The sequence below is a fragment of the Saccostrea cucullata genome, unplaced genomic scaffold, assembly GCF_032062105.1.
Source record: "Saccostrea cucullata isolate Sc308-1 unplaced genomic scaffold, CSIRO_AGI_Scuc_v1 ctg17479, whole genome shotgun sequence".
NCBI classification, from domain to species: Eukaryota; Metazoa; Mollusca; class Bivalvia; order Ostreida; family Ostreidae; genus Saccostrea; species Saccostrea cuccullata.
In genome coordinates, this window is record NW_026923839.1 from 1 (window position 1) to 16648 (window position 16648).

Here is a 16648-nt window from a genome sequence, read left to right on the forward strand (position 1 = left end):
ATGAGGAAAATGACGCATTTTATGACGTCATAATGCATTGACTAGATGTGAAATGACGTCACAATTAAAAGATAGGTGGTCACAAACAGTCCAAGAGATAAATACTGCATTTGCAACCTAAACTTAGCGGTTTTGGATTTTCAGAAATTCGCAGGGCCAAATAAGGCCCAACATGGCTCTACCTCTTTGGCTTTGCTTCAGTTTTATCTTCCTTTCTTTTGTTATCATGCAGAACAAATCTTCATATTGCTGACGGATTCCTTCTGTTAAAATAATTCTATCCTACCCTCAGTAACAATAAAACTGATGAATTTCCCTTCCTTTTCCCTATAATGAATGGATTTTTAATCAATCAACAAGCATTAGTAAATTTGGACTTCTTGACAGACTACAATAATCTTACCAGTATGGGGTCCCAATAAATGATTTCCTCTTGCACATAGTTTGAGTTATTTGTGCAGAAACACCAAAGTCAGCTACAAAGAAAATAACCTTTAATTAATGCATTATAAATCTAATGAGAGTCAATTTTTTTTTTTTGACAAAAATTTCAAAATTAAATGACTCTTCTTATGCATGTATCTTTGTGATCTTGTCATTATGTCAGCACACAAACCTAATTTTATGTCCCCTTCATCTGTTAACAAAATATTAGCACCCTAAAAAACAAAACAAATTTCTTATAGATGGGTGAAAAAATACAGTAATAGTTCTGTTAAAAAGGAATAATCTAAAGTTAAGTTAATTCCTCAATTATAATCAATTATACTGAAACAATGATTACTTCTAGCACTCTACCTGGTATTTCTATTCAATAGAAATCAACATAGTTTTTTTTCAATTTAAAACTTATGACTATATATTATGGTGTGTTTAGCTAGCTTTGCTCCTGGTCTGACATTTTGTGATTAACTCCCACATGCAACTCACATTTAATTTTCTCCAATGGGCTTGCAAAGCAATAGCAATTTTCAAACAGTTATTTACTGAATCAGAAAAATCAGCAGTGTTCTAAAATGATTGCTTGTATTGTACTTAAATGGGTCACAGGGCAAGATACATAACAATATAAAAAGGTAAAGGGGTATCTACCTTGGTTCATACTACCGCTATTTGTCAGCAAAACACAATCAATCAATATTTCCTTCATTTATTCCTTTAAAAAGGGGGTGTACGTGACTTTAAATGTAATTTTTCTGAATAATAAAGTTTATCAAGTTCTTGGTCCCCAAACATTCAAACAGGAAGTCATGTATACCTATTGAGATTTTCTTACCTGTAATTCGACCTGATTACACAAGTAGTAATTTTACCTTAATGTCACGATGCATTTTCCCTCTGTTGTGTAGATACATTAAACCTTTTAATGTTTCTCGACAAATAAAAGCAATCTGTGGCTCTGCCAAAGGCCCCGTTACTGAAAAAAGAATTAATCTGGGTGAACCAAGGTCCATGTACATGAGGGCAGATGCATAGATATATGTGAAACTTTTTGACAATTACTGAATTAGTGCAAGTTTCAAATATTCTGTACTGAGGCTTTAACAACACCAAAACTTATGTCTGACTTTATTTTCATTCCATTTATGAGAGAGGATACTGACAAGAATTACCAATACATCTGTAATTGGTAATCCATCCCCCCTTTCTTTGAAATAATTTATCAATATGAATCTTTTAACCAGCAAGATTGAGAAGAACGTTCATTATTAATTAAGCTCTGTGTGTGTGATATATATGATCGGAGATACAAACTACTTTATCATACTTTTACAGACAGAGGTCCTAAATCAAAACAAAAGTAACTAGTGCTAATTGTAACGGGAACCGTTACAGATGTTCCCCAAACGCTCCCCAACTCCCTTTTAGTGCCATATTCCCTGTAATATACTATATATGAAAACACTCAGTCCAAAAGTATTAAAAATCACTCATTCAAGTGTATTTCTAATTTCACTCGTTCCAAATGCACGCACGTGCGTGCACGTGCATGATGACCCTACCTTCTTGTAGAAGTCCCTAATATTTATCTATGTTCTGAATCCCATCCTGTTTGGTTGAAAAACAAGGGAGTTATAGCCATTTCTAGTTTCAGCCAATCAGATTGCAGCACACGTGAATGCGCGTGATTTCATGATTTTTTTTTCTTTATCGCATTGTAGGATATCCTAACGAATGACTATGTTTTAAATTTCAAAGCATTTCGTAAAAAAACAAAGGAGATATAGTTATTTAAAGTATCAGCCAATCAGATCGCAGAACACGTGCATGCGCGTAATTTCTTGAAATTTTTTGTATATCATATTGCAGGACATCCTAATGTATGATTATGTTTTAAATTTCAAAGCATTTCGTCAAAAAACAAAGGCGATATAGTCATTTAAAGTGTCAGCCAATCAGATTGCAGCACACGTGCATGCGCGTGATTTCTTGAAATTTTTTGTATATCATATTGCAGGATATCCTAATGTGTGACTATGTTTTAAATTTCAAAGCATTTCGTCAAAAAACAAAGGAGATATAGCCGCACGTGCATGCGGGTGTTTTCAGGACAATTCTTATATAACCTATTGTAGGACATCCTAAAGTATGCCTATGTTTTAAATTTCATAGCATTTCGTCAAAAAAACAGAAAAGATATTGAGATTTTTGTTTCATCCAATCAGAGCGAAATACACGTGCATGCGTGTGCATGCATGTGCATGATGACCAAACTTTCCTGTAGGAGTCCAATATGTCTGTCAATGGTCTAAATCCCATCCTAATTTGTTGGAAAACAAGGGCATTATAGCCATACTAAGTTTAAGCCAATCAGATTGCAGCGCACGTGCATGCGCATGTTTTCACGACAACTGTTATATATCATATTGTAGGATATCCTAATGCATGACTATGTTTAAAATTTCAAAGCATTTCTTCAAAAATTAAAAAAGATATTGCGATTTTTGTTTCAGCCAATCACAGCAAAGCACACGAGCATGCACGTGCATGCATGTACATGACTACCATACCTCCTTGTAGGAGTCTCTTATGTCTGTCTACGTTCTAAATCCCATACTGTTTGGTTGAAAAACAAGGGGGTTATAGCCATTTTAAGTTTAAGCCGATCAGATTGCAGTGCACGTGCATGCGCGTGTTTACATGACAATTGTTATATATCATATTGTAGGACATACTAAAGTAAACCAATATTTTAAATTTCATAGCATTTCCTCAAAAAACAGAAAAGATATTGAGGTTTTTGTTTCAGCCAATCAGAGCGAAGCGCACGTGCATGCGCGTGAGTTCGTGCTAATTTGACAGTGTCACATTATCAATAGTATTAATATATCTTTATATAATGAGTTTCAAATCATTTCATCAAAAAATGTAAAAGTAATAGCTATTTTAAGTATATCAGTCAATTCACTCATTTCACGCGCACGCACGTGCGTGCGTATGCGCGCAAAATGACCTTCGTTCCGCACACCTACACTACACACCTATTAACCCTAAAAAGGTTTTAGCTCAGTTGGGTGAACAGTTTCTGAGAACACTCGCGGACAAAAAAAGTACAGGAGAAGAAATAAGAAAAATAATAATAATAATAATAACTAGATGAGAAACTCGTTGCGAGCAACGAGAGGTCTTCCGTCCGATTCCGGAAAGAAGACGTAAAATCGAGCTGAAAAAGTAAAAAAAAAAAAAAAGATTTGCACACAAGGGGGATTGAACCCAAGTCACTAGCATGAATTTCCAACGCACTAAATATTACGCTATCGGAACCTCTACTCTAAATCTGCTTGTATATATTAACGAATATGCTTCTCTCTTAAAATTATGAAAGGCAGGTCACTATTCAAAATTTAGCGCCAAATGCCACGAGTTAATCTTCGCGCTTTTTCTTTAGAATGTTCTATTAAATAGGTGTGATAGCTTCAATGAAATTAAAAAAGAACGTTCTTATAGCCTAAGATTCGAGATTTAGAAAGTATGTTTAACACATTTTAAAAATTCCATATTGTATATATGCATGTAACACTAAAGCGGTGAAACGGTTATGATTTTTTTTTTCAATTTCCTGTTTATCCCCCAAGTGAACTATCCCGATTAGTTAATCGAAAAAGGTTGAAACGTTTCGCCGAAAAACATGGCTCGCCCTTCGATGGTCAAGGAATCAGATATCATTTTTGCTGAATAACTTGAATCAGGTCTTCGAGACAAGAAAGCTAAAATAAACTCCATGAAGCGATCTTTAAAAAATCTTTTTCTTATTTTTGTCTTATTCATTAGTTTAATATGACACAAGTGTGCATAAGAAAAACAGTGGTTACGATTTATACTGACAATATTAATTGATATTCTTTTTTGAGAAAGTATTATTTTTAAGTATGATTTAAGATCTGTTTTTCCGTGATGCACAAAAGATATTAGGTATCGAATTTCATTTGCACATTTAGTCTTTTCTTTTTCTACTTTGAAAACCAGCCAAAACCAATTATAGAAGACGTTAGTTTGACACAGAACCGCAACGAAACTACGACGTGAAAATCCAAGTATTCCTTTACATTTCATTTATTCTTATGTTACTTTCGTTAAAGCAAACGCTCGGCTGCCCCCGTAAACCACTATTGCGAAATGTCGGCGTTGACAGAGACAGACGCCATTTTGGACCCGCTTCAGATTTTCGAATGCTAATATCTAGAGTTTCGATTTATCAATATTCAAACAAATTAAATAGTAAGCATTATAAGGAGGGTTTCTATTAACATACCAAAAATAAATGAAAAATACTGAAAAACAAAAAAGTTAGAAAATTCGAAATTTTTAAATTTGCATCTCGTAACGACCGGAAGTACTGACGACGCACGAAAAGGTAATTCTGCAAACCAGAAAGTCATGATCTATCATTTCCAATAAGTCTCCATATCATATTCTTAGCCATTTTCGATAAAAGTGCGCGACAAAATCGCATTTTAAAATCAGGAAATTGTCCATAACTTGGCACCAGAAGCGAATTTTCCAAATTTCTCTTCGGATGTAACAACTTCATATAATGACACATTTTTTGTGAAAGTTTCATGAAAAACCGCTCAATAGTTTTCGAGAAATCGCCTGCACAAAATATTGTCAAAAAAAATAATAATAATAATAAGAATAATAAGAAACAGTAGAATCACTATAAGGTCTTCCGTGAAGACGGAAGACCTTAATAATAACTAGATGAGATCTCGTTGCGAGCAACGAGTAGGTCTTCCGTTGAATTTCTCGATAAGATGAGATGTGATTTTGACTGAGATAATCGTTAAAAGAGAATGACATTAAGTTTTCCTTCAATGAATTTTAAGTTTCTCATTTTTATCACGATTTTCTGAACATCTTTTGTTCAATATTGCTTATAAAAATATCCCCCTCCTTTCAAGACGTAAAGCATGCCAAAAATTAGCATTTAGGCCGCATTGCGACCCCTTATTACGTAAGATATGGCCAAACTTTTATATTATATTGTTGCAAGTCGTTAAGATGTATATCTTTGCTTCTGTAATGTATCACAAAATATTGATCATTAAAGATGTACAGATGCAAGACTTTTGGCCCCTTTAAGCCCCTATTTTAAGGTTTCAGCCCCATTTTCTTGATATCAAATAAAAGGTCTTGTAATTTCAAAGACTTTTTGTTCAACACCTATTCAGAGATTTCTTTTCGTTGTGGAGATATGCTTCATATTGATATTTAGGGGCCACCCCTACAAGTCCTTAATGGGGCCATTTTTCAAAAATTCAAAGAATGCATATTGTTTAGAATATTATTCTGACCATCTTTTGTTCAATATTGCTTATCAAAATATTCCCCATTTTCAAGATATGAATCCTCAAATCTTTAGCATTCTGGCCCTTTGTGACCCCTAATTACGTAAATATGATCCAAATTCTATCATATATTGTTGCATATTGTTATGATGAATACCTTTGCTTCAATAATGTATCACAAAATATTGATCATTTAGGAGTTAAAGATGAAGGACTTTTGGCCCCTCTGAGCCCCTAATTTGAGGGGTCAGCCCCTTTTTCTTGATATCAAATGAAAGGTCTTGTGATTTCGAAGACTTTTTGTTCAACACCTATTCAGAGATTTCTTTTCAATTTGAGATATGATTCATATAAATATTTAGGGGCCACACCTACAAGTCCTTAATGGGGTCATTTTACAAAAATTCAAAGTATGCATATTGTTGAGAACATTATTCTGACCAACTTTTGTTCAATATTGCTTATCAAAATATTCCCCCTTTTTGAGATATAAAGCGTCAAAGATCTGATATCCTGGCCCCTTGTGACCCCTAATTACGTAACACATGATCCAAGTTGTATCATATATTGTTGCAAATCGTTAAGATGAATACTTTTGCTTCTGCAATGTATTACAAAATATTAATCAATAAAGAGTTAAAAATGAAAGATTTTTGGCCCCTCTGAACCCCTAATTTGAGGGACCAGCCCCTTTTTCTTGTAACTAAATGAAAGGTCTTGTGATTTTGAAGATTTTTTGTTCAACACTTATTCAGAGATTTCTTTTCGTTGTGGAGATATGTTGAATGGAACTATTTAGGGGCCACACCTACAAGTCCTTAATGGGGCTATTTTTCAAAAATTCAAAGTATGCATATTGTTAAGAATATTATTCTGACCATCTTTTGTTCATTATTGCTTATCAAAATATTCTCCATTTTTGAGATAAAAAGTGTCAAAGATTTGAAATTCTGGCCCCTTGTGACCCCTAATTACGTAACATATGGTCCTAATTGTATCATATATTGTTGCAAATTGTTAAGATGAATACCTTTGCTTCTATAATGTATCACAAAATATTGATCATTTAAGAGTTAAAGATGAAAGACTTTTAGCCCCTCTGAGCCCCTTATTTCAGGGGTCAGCCCCTTTTTCTTGATATCAAATGAAAGGCCTTGTGATTTCAAAGACTTTTTGTTCAACACCTATTCAGAGATTTCTTTTCGTTTGCAAGATATAATGAATGGAAATATTAAGGGGCCATCCCTACAAGTCCTTAATGGGGCCATTTTACAAAAATTCAAAGTATGCATATTGTTTAGAATATTATTCTGACCATCTTTTGTTCAATATTGCTTATCAAAATATTCCCTCTTTTCAAGATATGAAGCGTCAAAGATCTGATATTCTGGCCCCTTGTGACCCCTTATTACGTAAGATATACTTAAAAGTTGAAAATATGTTGTTGCAAATGGTCTAAAATTAATAAAAATCGAAAAATCGAGCAGAAAAAGTGATAAAAATTTTTGGACACACGGGGGATCGAACCCGGGTCGCCCGCGTGACAATCCAACGCGCTAACCATTCGGCCATCGGGATCGCCGCTTCGCGTTTTCAAATGCAAATATCTCGAGATTGGCTTTTTCGATTTTCAAACAAATTACATATTTGGCTTCTGCAAAATGGTCTCTATTCAATTCTAAAACAAAAATATTAAAAAAGAAAAGTTGAAAAATTACGTTTTTTAAATTCGCTTCCGGTTTCGACCGGAAGTACTGACGACGCACGAAAAGGCGATTCTGCAACGCTATAAATCATGAACTATCATCTCCAATTAATCTTCAGTTCATATCTTAAGCAGTTTTCGCTACTAAATCAAGACAAAATTGCATTTTAAAATCAGAAAATTGTCCATATCTCACGACCGGAAGTGACGTCATCTACGAAAAAAATTTCCAATAAGGTTCAGATCAGTACCTATCAGATGTTAAAGTTTCATGAGAATCGGTCCAGTAGTTTACGAGAAATCGCGTGCACAAAATCCGTAAGAATAATAATAATAATAATAATAATAATAATAATAATAGCGAAAAAGAAACCGAAGAATAACAAGAAGGTCTTCCGTTGGAGACGGAAGACCTTAATAAGAAACAGAGTAAAAACAATATGTTCCCCAACTTCGTTTGGGGAACATAATAACTCATTGTGGCAAAAAGAGAAAAGTTGCAAATTACTGTGGGAAATAGAGAAAGTGCTAACTTAGAGTGATGAATAAAAGTGCTAACTTACTGTGGTAAATGTCCTGCATTGAGCCACCTCCACAGTACTCCATAGCAATCCATAATTTATCTCTTCTGTACAGAAAAACAACAACCCACTATTATGAAGCTGAAAAACACTGTACTTGTGCTATCTTCCAGATTCATCAGCACAGACAAGCTCCCCATTCTAATATGTATCATTACACCTTTTGCATAATAATAAACCTTGAATAAATTTCACTCTAAGACTTGATAAAGATTAATAAACAAAAATCATTATGATCATTCACTATATCATTATTAGTTTAATAACTACATGACTTATTTTATGTTCAAAATCCAAATTTAATTATGTTAGAAAAATTTGTAATTCATGAGTGTTTTCGAGGTACATTAAGTGTGCAATTCAGAAAAACTGATAAATACACTACTTTATAAATAAATCTACCTCAAGTAGCTTCCAAAATAAGCTACAATATTCGGATGTTTGCAGTCCTTCATCATGACGATTTCCTGCTGTATGATTGCAAAGTCATCTCCTACAATACAAAGTTATGAGTAATTACAGAAACACTTCACACAAAAAATTCCACTAACTTCTAAGGATCTTTCAAAATTCATAACTCCAATAACAGAGGAAATCCTATAAGCTGTAGATATTGTTTTATCTTGTATACTTCTGTTTACCTGGCTCCAGTTTAATAACTTTGATGGCCGCCATCTCCCCAGTACTGAAATTTCTTGCCTATAAAAAAAAAAAAATTAATATCAGTTTCTAAAATTTTTTTTCAATAAACATTACTTTGTGTTCCCCCCCCCCCAAAAAAAACATAAAGAATACCTAGTTTAAAATAGATTTAGTAACGTAGGGAAAAAATCTATATCCCTTAAGACTAAGAGCTTGCCAAAGGAATACATCTACTTTTATATAATCATAATAAATCTATAGTAAAATGGTGCTGATCTTTACCACCATATTAAGTACATGGCTACTAAAACTAAAACACTTCTTCTAAAATCTTAAGACTTAAATATTTTCAATGAATATCATTTTCAGTTGAGATTCTACTCCATAATACTTTTAAAGTAATTCAATATGTACAAAAGTCAATGACAGGAAATTTCTGCTGAAACACATATTTACAAAATGATGCAACTGAGTGTTTCCTTGTTTTAAAATAAAATGAAATGCAGTACCAAAATTAATACCAGAATTTGCTTTCAATGTTAACATTTTTCATATTTTGTGATCAGAAAATCAGAAAATGACACGACAACCAAGTTAAGTTTCCACAAAAACTAAAGAATTCACATACTTGGACTACAGATTGAACCTTTTCGTGCCAGTCCAATCCTGTTATAATTTCATTGATTACTATGATTATCTCCCCATCATATAACTTTCAGTCTGTGTGAATATTATATGTACTAGCTCTCAGATTTCTTTGTTTATTATGATACATGTAATGGTTTGAATATGCACAGACTATTTTTTTAAAGCAATTCTTTTTTGCAGATGTTCTTGCTATATATTTACATTTGATGAAAACGATTTATTCCATGGTATTTAAACTGCAAACATTTTAAGAGTACAATAATAGTTCTTTGCCATTAGAGTGCAAGCCAGTACAACGTATATGTATATAAACATATTTTTCTGTTGATTTATGTCTTAAATTATGGTCAATTGCCCTAAATTAATATATATTTCTAAAAATTAATCTATGGTCCAATTTAGCTTTAACACAAAGACCCAATAATTGAAATATAATATGACAGTCAAAATAATACAGGTACCCAACTTTATGGTTTATTATTATTTTTCTAATTAATTCATTTCATCAAAAATGTTTTAAAATTAAACTGTGCACCTTATTCTTTTCTCAAACATAGAAGATAGAAGTCTATTTGGGTTATAGGAAGCAAAACACAGGGCTAAGGCAACTAAAACACGGCTCTAAATCCAGTTATAATTCAACTTGCGGCAAAGTGTATGTACACTGTACTATAATAACTATAGTAGTACACTGTAGTATCTTTATAGTTATAGTAACTGTTACTATAGAATTCCTATAAAAAGAATGTTATTTCAACGAAATTTAAAGTTAAGTAACATCTTAATGCAATCCCTGAATCCCTATTTAAATATAGATTCCCCCATGTACTGGTATCTACAGCAAATTAACAAGAAGCATATAATACCACATCCTCTGTATGCCAGGGGTCCCAAGTCAACAAATTGCTATGAGACCCCTGGCAAATTTTATTCAATAGTCCATTGGCTGAATGCAGCAGTGTCTTTCAGAAAAATTACATTAACATTTTATTTGAATTCATTTTCTCATTGGAAGACAAAAGAAAAGAATATTAATTTAAAATAATCTACTATGTGTCATTTTTTGCAAGAACTTTATTATCATATTTAAGTGGAAGAGTGGTTTTGATGAAATAAATAATTAACATTTAACAATGAAAGAATATTTATTTTATCATCTATGAAATGTGTTTCATAGTTAATATTCGCATTATCATCATCATTGCACTTTAAATATTTCATATTCCATGTTACTAATTTAGTAATTCTGGCTGGCAGTCCTTGTCGACCGGCTACTTGAAATTTCATTCTGGTGTATATAAAATTAATATGAGCATTATTTTTACTATTTTGGATTGTAAACAACAAAAACCACATTCCATGAATTTTTTTTTACTTATAAAAAAAAAACACTAAAAAGCTATCTCATGAAAATGAAGTGTCACTGAAGTATAGCAATCTTTAGTATTACTGAAACTTTTTTATGGATTTTAAAGATGGAATACATTTAGTTCTTAAAATAAATATTATTCAGCAGATCTACTCCATTCTGGTTTCTGGCACTGCTAAATTGCCCCATCGCTGTGTTGGGACATTTTGTCCAAAGAAGCAATTTAAAAACACTATAGTTAAGAACATAATTATGAAGATACATTTCTGAAACCAGATTATTTAAGCAATGCATTTAATCTCCTTTAGCTGATCTTCAAAAGGATTATAGTATACTGGTGTATATCCTTTTCTTATACCAATATCTTGTATTTTAATACCAAAAATATGTAATAACCAGGGACCTATAAACTATAACAGTATAATATAGGTCCCTGGTAAATTTCGCGAGGGACAAGATATAACTAACCAGTAAATACTGATTACGGATATTTTCGTGAAATATGGAAAGGCGATCCTTTTATGTTATTATAACGTGAATTATCTCTAACCAGACAAATGATACTGATGTCAGAATCTGACAGTTGAGGGGCATCACCTTGTAAACATCTCCATAGGTGCCACTCCCGACCCGCTGAATAAGCTCAAAATCATCCTGGGGGTTTCTTCGGAGAATACCCGAATCTAATGGCGGGTTATGGGCCATCTGCTCCGCAATCAATTCTACAAACCTATGAATTTAAAACAAAAATTCTTTTCCATGTCTGTTATCATTAATTCTACATCCGGTTTAGCTGGTTCCGTTGTTTTCAAGGGAACCAGAAAAATTAAAATGCCGATCCCGATGTTTATTTAGATTACCAGATAGGCAAGGCCCGGTAACTGGAAATTCCAGAAGCCCCCCGTTTTTTGGAGAATACCCATACAGAAGGGTAGAAGCCCCAATAAAGTGGTAGAAGCCCGATAAAATTGAATCATTTAGGGTACATAAAACCCTAAGGTGATGTTTAAATGAATGATATTGATATCCGTAAACTTTTATAGCCAATCTTACCTCAGAGTCGATAGAAATCGGGCGGCATTTCTTCTTTTCTTCATATACTGTACACCACGCCCGATCTAAAATCGCGATCGCTGAAGTCGTTTCGAGTAAATCAAGTAAATCATTAGCGTAATCTTGATCAAAAGTGAATAATATAATAAATGATTTTTATTTTCAAAAAAAAAATATATGAAAGGAAAGTTAAGAATATAAAGGAAGCATTAAATATTTACATATTTCCTAAATGAAATAAAGTATAAATTATGAACATATTTCATTGTCTACTTGAATACTTTTATCCACACTGGTTTGTACCTAATAAAAAGAATTTTATATCAAAACTCATTATTGAAAATATGAAAATATTTGTATAGCTGAAGTGTACTGTAAAATAGTTATAAAAACATTGAGATGTAACCTGTTGACATACATTACAGTGAAAATACTAATTGATTGTTGTTTTGTGTGTTTTTTTTTTTTTTTAAATTAATTTAACTAGTCAATTAATCAATTAATAAAGTTCCTTAGTTTAAATTCCAATCATTTATAATATATAACTAAGTAAATTAAGTAATTAATCAAGTTGTTAATTTATTTAATTTCTAAGGTATTTTTTTTTTCTTTCTATGATTATTTAAATTTGAAATTCAGTATTCATGCATTCATTATAATTATTTTCCAGGTACTTAAATTTGCTGTATTTTTTTTTTTTTTTTTTTTTTTGGTTCTGTTTTATTTGGGGAGGTATTTTTTAAATTAATTTTTTGTGTGCATGTAATAGAAAAAATTATATTCATTGATATTAGAAAGCAATATGTATCCATTAGAATGAAATTATTAGAATCCAGGTTAATGAAATAAAAAAGTTTCATAAAAATTAATTAAATGTGCATAATTGCATATGCAAACAATTGTAAAGTGGGTATTATGAGAATATGGTGAGAATATTATTTACACTTCAGCTAGCTGTGTTGTTTTGTACTGGGATAGAGAGGCACCCCTGTGTGTGTGTACATACACAGCTGTTGACACTTGGTCAAGTTGACAATAAACTCCTTTTGTTCAAACACCTGTTCTCAGCTAGTCTGACCAACCCCCCTCAGGCAGGGCATGTGTATATACACTGATCATTAACTATGTTCAATTGTTCTTGACTTTCATTATTGAATAGTAAAATAAATGATTTTGTAATATGATCATCTTTTTACATACTGGTGATATGAACTTGCAATATGTTTTAAATACAAATTTCATTTTAAGGACGTTAGCACACACATAAGGAAAATATGAATTTTTGGATAATTTTGATACCAATAATAATGATAAATTAATAAAGACCTTTTAAATTAGTAATACCTGAATAATATTCATAGTTTCCTTATGTTCCCAGCTCTAGCCACGTGGAGGCCTCCTTAATTGTAGAGCCATGATTTGAATTTTGAAACAGAAAAATATTAAAACCAAAGGACCGAAAGATGACCGAAAGATAAAAAGAAAATAAAAATCTTAAAAAAAAAACCCAGACTTTATCATTATTCCTAGTCAATCTTTTGTTCATGTAAAAACATATTACAGCCAAATGAAAGTAATTGACAATAAATTAATAATTATAAAAAAATTCATAAAAAGGAATTTATAGTTCAATTAGCAACATTAAAAAAAAAATATGTTCCTAACCTAACCTAACCTAACCTAACACAAAACCAAACAGTATTCACTGGTCAGCACCCGTCTGGCGGGGGAGGAAGTATTCACTACTGCCTGATACTAACCCTATGCTAAGTTCTAACCTAACACAACACCAAACAGTATTCACTGGTCTGCACCCGTCTGGCGGGGGAGGAATACTGCCTGATACTAACCCTATGCTAGAAAAAATAATAATTATACAATTTTAAAAACATTTTTGGGTTCCTGGTTTAAAACTGACTGATTATTGGCCTTTGATCTACTGATCTACTGTATTTTAGATTTTTTGAAAGTTGTAGTCCTGTCCACTTTTTTACGTTTTTGTTGTCCAATCTTTTTACCTAAGGTACGTGGTCTAACTATAGTGGTAGTACCGTCAGTTGATGTGAGTGTCGTTTTATCTGGCGGAATAAAAAGTTTGAATCTTTTGTACAACCTATCTCGTTCGTCTGTCGTTTTGGTCACCCACACTGATTTTGAAACTCTGAAATGATCATGTGTGTCTATTAGTTTTAATTGTCCTACCCCAACAAGTGATTTTCTAAGGTCTTTAAATTGTGATTCTATAAGTGTTGTCAGTATATTAACCAAATCAAGGAGTGGTTTTGATTTCCAATCAATTGCTTGTTTTAAGACATGATTTAATGACTCAGAATTATTATTTGTCCACGGTTTATCAACAATGTCATGCCTGATGGGGTTGTTGACTTTTTCTTTAAGATTTGGTTGAATTTTTTTGAAATATTTTAGAAATTTTCCTGAAAGGTCCTTTGATAGCATCTCCTCCCACTCCTCCTCGCACTGCATCTCCTCCCTCTCCTCCTCCTCGCACTGCATCTCCTCTCTCTCCTCCTCCTAGCTCCACATCTCCTCCTCCTCACTCAGCATCTCCTCCTCCTGTCACAGCATCTATTAAACATCCAACTGCAAGCTCCTCTCCTGTTCCAAATCCAACTCCCAACTCTCCCATATACTTCAAGGGAGAGCACCACATCCTCTCAAACTTCTATCCATGTGTTCTAATGTTCCAGGGTCTTACATTTCAGAGTTCGGAACATTTGTATCAGTACTTAAAAGCTGTCGAGCACTCTGACCCCTATCTAGCAAACCAAATTCAAAACGCTCCGACAGCAAAAATAAGTAAACAAATTTCAAAACTTGTAAATACCACCTCCCATTGGCATTCAATCAAAAACAAAATTATGCTAAAAGTTTTGGCTATTAAATTCAACCAATGTGCTGAGTTCAAAAATTACCTTCTCAGCACAAACAAAAGGGTACTGATACATAATGTTGCGGACTCATATTGGGGCACTGGTTGGAATGGCAAAGGCAAAAATATTCAAGGTAAACTCCTAATGCAGTTTAGGCATAAAATGGCCAATGCAACCAGTGCTCCATCAGTAAGTTCCCCTACAGTTCCAGCACCTATCCCAACAACAGCTTCATCAATTCCTCACCCTGTACCCATACCAAGTCCTCCAGCAGCTCCCGCAACTATTTCCCCTATTACAATGCACCCTGTAACCGTCCAAGGTACTGCATCAGCTCCGTCAATTCCAGCACATATCCCTACTGCAGCTTCATCAATTCCTCCTGCTTCAGCTCCGTCAATTACACCAGCTACAAGCCATCCTGTACTCATCCGGAGTCCTTCAGCAGCTCCCTTAATTACTCTCCCTATAGGTCCTACAACAGCTTCCTCTGTAGAAACCCCTACATCTCCTCAGTCTCCGGTTCAGTCTATTAGTTATTCAGAACGAATTGCGGTTATTGGTCAAAATCATGTGTTAGAAATAGGAAATAGTGTAGCAAATGGTTCTGTGAATTTTAAGTTGCCAAATAATTATTGCGTTCAATTTTTTAGTGACATAGATATTACAACAAAAAGCTTAATTTATAGTCAATCTTTCAGAAGAGCAGTTGAATTCTGTCCAACAAAAGTGTTTCTACAAGTGGGAGAAAAAGATATAAATTCATCTTCTGTGTCAGAAATAGTGTTAGGAATCCAAAACATTATTGAAAATCTGTTAAGAAATGATTCGGTTCAAAAAATATTTATTGGAAGTCTGTTTAGGCAAATGATTTGTGGAACCATGGATCCAGGAAAGTACAATTCTACGGTTTTTGACATAAATAACACATTACGAAGGAAATATGGAAATTCTCAGAATGTGATATTTTGGAGATGTAGGGGTTTAATGAATTCGAATAAAAACATTTGGCGTGAAGATAGGATTAGTTTGAACAGAGAGGCAATGGAAATTTTTAGTCGACAGATTCAACTGCCATTGAAATGTATTAAAAATTACATAAAATACCTATGCTTGGAGATGATAAAAGATTTTCAGTTTCAACCAGTCTATTTTTTTCATAGTTAAATTTCAATAAAAACTTTATTTTGTAGTGTGTTAATTTTTTTTACTTTACTTTTTTAAAAATTTTAATTCATATTTGTTTTAATTTAAAGTCAATTAAAAATGTAAACAACTGATGATTTATATTTAAAACATCTGATTTATTTCTTAGAAAAGAACATAAAAAGGTCACTTTGAAATAAACTATCTATATACAGTGTATTTGAAACTTTATATTTGAAAATGATATTAATAAATTTCTTTCCAGGTTTCAGTGTTTTCATATTTTGGCATTGATTTATTTTTTGTTCTCTTTTAACATTTTAGTAATTATTATTTTCATTTTTAATTATTTTTGTTGCTTCGAAGCTCTTAATTTTATATCTCTAAATTCATAATTTGTCTAAAATCTCAAATAAATTCATAATTTGTCTAAAATCTCAAATAAATTCAGTATTTTCATATTTTGAAATTTATTTCATTTTTTTTTGTTCTCTTTGAAACATAAAATTAATTATTAATGAATTAATTATCATTACTATTTTTTATAATTATTGTTGCTTGGAAGCTTTTGGATATGTTTTTATCTCTAAATTCAGAATTTCTCTAAAATCTCAACAACAACAAAATCAAATTATGGCTCTACAAAGAGGAGGCCTCCACGTGGCTAGAGCTGGTAACATTGGGATAATATGAATAATCAATACACAAATTCATATTATCTTAATGGCTAACGTCCTTATATTTTTAAAAAATCATGTATTATATAATATTTTATATTTATCATGTATAAAAAACATTTAAAAATTAAATTGAATTTTTTTAAC

The 16648-nt window shown here is 32.4% G+C and overlaps 2 protein-coding genes across 2 annotated transcripts; one reads left to right on the forward strand and one right to left on the reverse strand.

Moving 5' to 3' along the window:
* Positions 1-403: 403 nt before the first annotated feature.
* On the reverse strand, positions 404-11543 carry LOC134265044 (mitogen-activated protein kinase kinase kinase kinase 3-like; the record flags this gene model as incomplete). The annotated part of the gene is made up of 7 exons (XM_062747292.1): positions 11332-11543; positions 8717-8774; positions 8478-8568; positions 8058-8122; positions 1314-1417; positions 617-659; positions 404-476 (listed from the first exon to the last, which is right to left on the reverse strand). Coding segments are annotated over exons 1-7 (542 nt in total), but the record flags the coding sequence as incomplete, so codon positions are not given.
* Positions 11544-12710: 1167 nt separating this feature from the next.
* LOC134265045 (homeobox protein Hox-A3-like) lies at positions 12711-15287 on the forward strand (the record flags this gene model as incomplete). Its single annotated transcript, XM_062747293.1, has 2 exons — positions 12711-12858; positions 14215-15287. Coding segments are annotated over exons 1-2 (1221 nt in total), but the record flags the coding sequence as incomplete, so codon positions are not given.
* Between the last annotated feature and the right edge of the window lie 1361 nt (positions 15288-16648).